General features: G+C 51.2%; 3 protein-coding genes across 3 annotated transcripts; all 3 read left to right on the plus strand.

Moving 5' to 3' along the window:
* Positions 1-726: 726 nt before the first annotated feature.
* BROUX77_007121 (uncharacterized protein) lies at positions 727-2,260 on the plus strand (the record flags this gene model as incomplete). Its single annotated transcript, XM_073752182.1, has 2 exons — positions 727-758; positions 841-2,260. 2 exons carry the CDS (start codon positions 727-729, stop codon positions 2,258-2,260), a joined length of 1,452 nt encoding a protein of 483 aa, XP_073602532.1.
* A 388-nt stretch (positions 2,261-2,648) lies between these two features.
* BROUX77_007122 (uncharacterized protein) lies at positions 2,649-3,692 on the plus strand (the record flags this gene model as incomplete). The annotated part of the gene is made up of 1 exon (XM_073752183.1): positions 2,649-3,692. One exon carries the CDS (start codon positions 2,649-2,651, stop codon positions 3,690-3,692), a length of 1,044 nt encoding a protein of 347 aa, XP_073602533.1.
* Positions 3,693-4,189: 497 nt separating this feature from the next.
* On the plus strand, positions 4,190-7,384 carry BROUX77_007123 (uncharacterized protein; the record flags this gene model as incomplete). Its single annotated transcript, XM_073752184.1, has 1 exon — positions 4,190-7,384. The coding sequence occupies one exon, from the start codon at positions 4,190-4,192 to the stop codon at positions 7,382-7,384; it is 3,195 nt and encodes a 1,064-aa protein (XP_073602534.1).

Below are 7,384 nucleotides of genomic sequence, written 5' to 3' on the forward strand. Positions count from 1 at the left end.
ATGTGTGATGAAGATTGATAACGGGTTTGGGGAAAATAAACGATAAGACTGTTGAGAACTGTAGGGGCAATGCAATCTGTAAAAGCTGTATCTGTACCTGTGGCTGTAAAGAACTGTAGAACTGTAGAACTGTAGGGCTGTAGCGAAAAAGAAGATCGCAATATGATGTAAGGGGCCAAGTCGTAAAAGGACGTAGAAGGGCAGAAACAGATATATTGCGATGGAGAGAAGAAGAAAGAACTAACTAAAACTAGGAGAGAGCAGCAGCTCTTTATACTGCCTGGGTAGAACAACTGAGGCCTACCTGATTGACCCAAACGTGGTGAGTCATCGGGCGTTCGGATCAAGGCCGGTTGGGCCACTTGTATTCGGACCGTCAGTAGTCGGGCCTTTGCGGACTCGGACCACCGACACTCGAACCACCGTTGCTCAAGCCACACCGGCTTCAACTCGGGCAATCAGGCAAAGCCTTGACCCGGGTCTCCCAGACCCTAACAGGAATTGGATTCGAGCCAGCAGCTCTCCCGGCGGCGCGCCTGTTTTTTTTTTTTTTTATTCATTACTCGCATGGAACCTGACAGGGTTATGGCGAGGTGTATATTAATACTATACACGAATCAAGGTTTAACGGAATCTCAAACAAGCTAGCTACTACACATAATATACTCCAATCCCCTGGCAGGGAGGCAGTTACATCTAAGATCCCACAAATATAATCCCCAAGTTATGACAGAAAGGAAATACATGAATAGTTTTTGGTATGAATTTCCAACGAGCAGCACTAACCCCAAGTGCCCCAGTTAAGGTTGACTGCTCGTAGAAAATTGGCGTCACTGGTAGGAATCGAACCTACGACTTCTCGGTAGCCAACCGAAAAGCCTTGCCAGGTGCTATACCACTGCACCACAGCGACTGCGCGCCTGTTCTTTTCGTACGTAAGCCTGGAGGAGGGTTGCGCTTTTGCGTTGACTACCGCGGCATTAACGCCATTACTAAAAAAGACCGATACCCGCTTCCTTTGATCAGTGAGACACTACGAGCGTTGTCTAAGGCGAAGTACTTCACAAAGGTCGATGTTCGTGCCGCTTTCCACAAGATTCGCATAAAAGAGGGAGATGAATGGAAAACGGCCTTCCGCACACGTTTTGGACTTTTTGAATGGCTGGTGACGCCTTTTGGACTCACCGGAGCCCCTGCAACCTTTCAACGGTATATCAATTCAACCCTGCAAGAATATTTGGACGACTTCTGCTCCGCGTATATTGACGACGTCCTGATTTATACCGACGGCACCTACGCAGACCACATGGAAAAAGTCAACCTCGTCATCAAAAAATTGGGAAATGCAGGTCTCCGTTTAGACATCGACAAGTGCGAATTCGCAGTTTTTGAAACAAAGTACCTAGGTTTCATCATCCAAGCAGGCAAAGGTGTCAAAGTCGACCCAGCAAAGGTCGCTGCCATACGAGAATGGACGCCACCCACCAATGTCAAGGGCGTTCGAAGTTTTATAGGATTCGCAAATTTTTACCGCCAGTTTATCGATTCCTTCAGCGACGTGGCGGCTCCACTAGTCAGGCTAACGAAGAAAGGCACCGCATGGACCTGGGGCCCAGTCGAAGAACGAGCTTTCGAGACGCTGAAGAACCTTTTTATTACCGCCCCGGTTCTGGCGATGTGGGACGAAGACAGGAAGACGATCGTGGAATGCGACTGTTCTGGATGGGCCCTGGGAGGAACTCTATCCCAAGTGGACGACGAAGGCGAACTGCGCCCAGTAGCATTCTTTTCCAAGAAGCTGTCCCCTGCCGAGGTCAACTATGAGATTCACGACAAAGAGCTCCTGGCAGTTGTGAAGTGCTTGGAAGAGTGGAGGGGCGAATTGAAGAGTCTTGGCGCCCCCTTCAAAATATTGACCGACCACAAGAACCTGCAATACTTTATGACGACACGGAAACTTTCAGAGCGGCAGGTTCGGTGGTCCCAGAAGCTTTCAGAATACGACTTCCAGCTTGAGTTCCGATCAGGAAGCAAAAGTGGTAAACCCGACGCCCTGAGCAGACGAGAACAAGACATTCCTCAAGGCGAAGACGACGACAGGTTAAAATCTCGGATCATGAGACTTGTCAAGGACCATTGGGTGTCACCAGATGCAGCAGTAATTGTTGGGGTTGCACCCTTAAGGACCGACGGAAGCCCGACACCAACACTAACGGCGTATCCTCGAAGGACTAGTCCGGCGCTGGTACGGCAAAACTAATGCCAGACCAGAACCAAGACTAACGGCACTTCCTAGAGGAACTAGTTGTCGTCGCCGCCGATCGTCGGTTGCCTCCCTTTCCAACAGGATAAATAGTCGCATTGTTTCTACACCATTTAGAGAGTTTAGTTTTGATTCTTCAATTCGAGATCTTTGTCCCTCTGTGTCCCTTTCTGTGAAGATCCAGCTTAGCGTAATCACACCTTAACATCATCTCGAATTCTCAAACCCCCCTTTCCCTTTTCCTTTTTTTTTTTTTTTTTATTTTTCCTTAAGTCACTCTTATCTTTCCTTTTTTTTTACTTTACCGCCGACCCGACGAGGGATCGAGATATATTTTTACTTTTCTTTTACTTTGCCATTTGAATATCCACAGCGGCCAAACCCTATGGCCCCAAACTATTTTGCACCCTCTGACGACGATTCTTCCTTCCACCACAGCTTCCGAGAAGACAGCATACTACCAGAAGTCCCCGGTGAGCCAGAGGTTTTCCACGAAGCAACAATGGCTCACAATAACGAAATGCAGGGACTCCCCAACTCCGCCCCCGCGACCCCAGTGGTTGTGCGAAACACCTCCTCCGACCTCCGCCCGGTCCGTTATGACCATACGCGGCCTGATCTCTACCCAACGTACCGGTCATACGTGGAGATGAAGTACCGCTACGACCACAGTCACTTCAACGGCGCAGGAGGGTTCATTCTGCACTGTTACGGTCTGTTAGCCGACAATGCCTTGCTCCAGGCACAGACCTACATTGCCCGCATGAGCCGCGATCCATCGTTGGAGAACGTGGATAAGTTCCTGGAATTCTTGGACAGCTGCTTCGAGGACACCTCAGCTTCCCGTCGTGCACTCTTGGAGCTGCACACCCTCAAATGCCGAGGTGCCTCTGCTCCGGAACATTTGGCTCGGGTCAGTCGGTTGATGCAGATCGCTGGCTGCTATAGACTGAGCCACGAAGAGCGCATAATGAATCTGAGGCGCACCCTCCCCGGGCAAGTGATGTCTGCCCTGGCTGGTTTCCCAGACCCCCCAACCTACGAACAATACGCACAACAGGTGCTTAATGCCTGGCAAAAACTCGACGAGTGTCGGCATGCCCACCCTCCGAGGAACCCTGCCCGGACGTCCCAGTTCCGCAATGTCCCGGCACAACACTCCCCTGATGCCATGGACTGGGCGCCCACCCATAACAGTGCCCCCCGTCGTGCCAAGTGGGTCTCCAAGGAAGAACTCCAGTCACGAAGAGCCAGAGGACTGTGCCTCCGTTGTGGCGCTGGTGGCCACATGTCCCCTAACTGCCCATTCGAGCGTGCCCGCCCCCCGGTACAACAGAGTGTTCGCGCAGCCACGAACCTCCCTCCTCCTGTACTCGAAGAAGAGGGCGAAGAATATTACGAGACCGCCGAGGAGGACTCGGGAAACTGATCGCCTCTGCCCCAAGTCGTGGTCAGAGGCCCAAGCAGGTTTTCAAAGACGACAAGGCTGCTGTGAAGGAATGGGAAGAGTTGAATAGATCTATTACCAACACATCAATTCAATTAGATGCAGTGATCAACAACACTTGTCCCGTGATTGCATTGATTGACACCGGTAGCGCTTCCCCCTCTATGATCAGCAGTGACCTTGTAAAGAAATGGAAACTTGATACGCATTTCAGTTCGCGTCCCAGAACGCTGGTACCATTTAATTCAAAGAGTACCGTCACGGTTGACCGATTAGCCGTGTTTAAAATTGACATATCGGGCCACATAGAAAAACATGTGGCGTGGGTAGTACCAAAATTAGCCGAAGACATCCTGATCGGATACCCATGGCTCAAGAAACAAGGGGCAAGGATAGACTGTGAAGCCGACACAGTTAGATTTAAATCCGGCATTGTCGCTCGAGGAAAGGCGACGACAAACCATACCTTCCGCTCTACCATGGTACGAATAAACAGAGCGAGCACCTTCTTCCGCGCCGCCAAGAGAGATAAGCTGCGGGTTTTTGCAGCTTCAATCGAAGATATCAATAAAGCCTTGGCCCGTTTGGAGAAAGATAGAGTACCAGCCAACCCCAGAGAGTGGAAAAAGAAGATCCCAGCTTGGATCGAGCACGACAAGGTCAAGGTGTTTGATCCAGACGCACAATTTGCTAAAAAGATGCCTCCCCGCCGGCCTGGCCAGGATCATAGGATCGAGTTGACCGTGCCCGACGAAGAAGCTCCATGGGGCCCCCTTTATAGCATGACCAGAGAAGAACTCGTGGTTCTTCGCCAGACGCTTCTTTCATTGCTGGAAAAAGGCTACATTCGCCACAGCCAGTCCACTGCTGCTGCTCCCATCCTATTCGTGAAAAAGCCTGGTGGCGGCCTCCGCTTCTGTGTAGATTATCGTGCACTAAACGCGACTATGAAAAAGAATCGGTACCCACTCCCAAACATCAGCGAGACCCTAGCTAATGCTTCCAAAGCTAAGTGGTTTACGAAACTCGACGTTGTTTCCGCGTTTCATAACATCAGAATCGCCGAGGGAGATGAGTGGAAGACCGCTTTTCGAACGCGACAAGGCCTTTTTGAGTGGAACGTCATGCCTTTTGGTCTGGCCAACGCGCCTGCAGAGTTCCAAAGTTTTGTGAACAGTCTGCTACGCCCATACTTGGATGTGTGGTGCTCTGCCTACGTCGATGACATCTTGATTTATACCGACGGCACGTTAGAGGACCACTACGAGAAGGTCAACTTGGCTTTAGCAAAGGTTCTGGAGGGCCAACTGACAATCGACATTGATAAATGTGAGTTCGCGGTATCGAAAGTGAAGTACCTGGGATACATCCTTGAGCCCGGCAAGATTTCAACCGACCCAACCAAAGTCTCTGCAGTGTCGGACTGGCCAACGCCCAAGAAGGTCAGGGACGTTCGAGCCTTCCTCGGTCTATGCAATTTCTACCGCACCTTTGTCAGAAATTTCACTACTCTAGCGACTCCCTTGCTACAGTTGACAAAGAAAGACCAGGCCTTCCAGTGGGGCGAAAAGGAAGAAGAGTCCTTCCAGGCTCTAAAAGAAGCATTCACCTCGACCCCTGTCCTCTGCACGCACAATCCAGATCTGCCAACTGTTGTTGAGACAGACGCGTCTGGCTACTGTCTCGGTGCAGCGCTTCTACAGACGCAGCCCGATAGATCAACTAGGCCTTGTGCTTATTTCAGCCGCAAAATGACTGCCGCCGAATGCAACTACCCGATCCACGACAAAGAGCTGTTGGCTGTTGTCTGTGCCCTGAAGGAATGGCGTGGCGAACTCAAGGGCCTGAAGGAGACGTTTACCATCGTCTCAGATCATAAAAACTTGCTGCATTTTACCAAGTTGCAGCACTTGTCCGAACGCCAAGCTAGATGGTACCTGACCTTGAGCGAATACAACTGCACCATCGTCCACCGTCCTGGTAAACTCTCCCCTCTCCCAGATGCTCTCTCTCGCCGCGACACCCCAGACAACACGAATGACGCGCGCTACAACGACCGACTAGCCACTATCTTGCACCACGACGGTAACGGCCTGAAAGTTTTCTCGACACAAACCACCAACACGCCAGAAGCCCCTTCTACCCCCGAACTTCCGCCTGCCTTACGGGAACTCTGGTCTGATGCCTGTGCTGCCGATGATGAATACGCCATTATCCATAAAGCGTTGACAGATGGACTGTCACAGTGGCCCGAAACAATCAGACACAAGTTGAGAGTCAACATTTCCGACTGCTCTTTGGACGCCAAATCCGCTATTCGATTTCGGAATAAACTATGGGTACCTACTAACGAGCCATTGAGAACCGCCATCCTACAGAACATTCATGACTCGCCCATGATGCTGCACCCCGGAAAGAACGTCATGCAAGTCGAGCTGTCTAGAGAGTTTTTCTGGCCCCGCTACGTCGAAGATATCCGCCGTTTCTGCCGCAACTGTCAAATTTGTGGTAGTTCTAACATTCGTCGCGACAACAAGGACACCACCCTCAAAGCCTTGCCAATTCCCGACCAGCCTTGGGCCGAGATTGCCATCGACTTTATCGGACCTTTGGAACCAGCACAGAAAGGCGGCATCACCTACACCCACGTCCTAACTGTTATAGACCGTCTATCCAAGGGCGTCATCCTTATTCCCGCCGACGCCCTCGACATGGAATCTGTTGCAGATATGTTCTTCCACCACTTTTACCGACACCACGGCATGCCAAAATCTATTTTGTCTGACCGCGAATTTGTCAACGCAGCTTGGCGACACCTCTGCAAACGCCTAGAGATCGAAAGGCTAACCACAACAGCTTACCATCCGGCTACCAATGGAGCTGCAGAGAGGATGAACGCTGAGATCAAAGTCAAACTTGCCAAACTCAGCGCTGAAGGCCCCGCCTGGCTCAATCTACTGCCCATGGTCGAGTTCAGCATCAATGCCACCCCATCTTCTGCCACTAATGTTTCACCTTTCTTCTTGTCTCACGGCTACCACCCACGAGTCTTCGCCGCACCACCATTGCCTGTCGAACCCGACAATAACGGTCCACTCGGACAGGCTGAGAGGGTCATCCAACGCCTGAGAGACGCCCAGAAATGGGCCCACGCCAACCTTTCTCTGTCACGAGCGGAGATGGAGCAACGCGAGAATGAACACCGACGTCCTGCACCAGATTTTCCTACAGGCTCATACGTTTGGCTCACCCTACGCCCTGAACAACAAGGCTCAGGCCTCGGCAGGAAACTTAGAGCAAAATACCAATACTGCAAAGTGTTGGAACAAGTTACCCCTCACACTTATCGTCTTGAAGTACCGGGTACAACTGCTCACGACGTCTACCATGCCGATCGCCTTCGCTCAGCTGCCAACGACGCTTTCCCTTCCCAAAAGACTCACGACGATCGACCAGCACCTATGGAAGTCATCAATGGTGAAGAATACTGGGAGGTCGAAAAGATCCTAGGCGAACGCACTTCTAATGGTGTCAAGCAAGTCAAAGTCAAATGGAAAGGCTACGTCAGACCTGGCTGGGAACCAGTCGACCTTCTGGTCGATACCGACGCCTACAAACTATGGCTCAGCCAAAAAGGAACCAAAACGACGCGCAAAAGGAGGAAGAGAGGCTGA

This window comes from Berkeleyomyces rouxiae (genome assembly GCF_048999995.1).
Source record: "Berkeleyomyces rouxiae strain 22BRR77 chromosome Unknown BrBRR77_ptg000011l, whole genome shotgun sequence".
NCBI classification, from domain to species: domain Eukaryota; kingdom Fungi; phylum Ascomycota; class Sordariomycetes; order Microascales; family Ceratocystidaceae; genus Berkeleyomyces; species Berkeleyomyces rouxiae.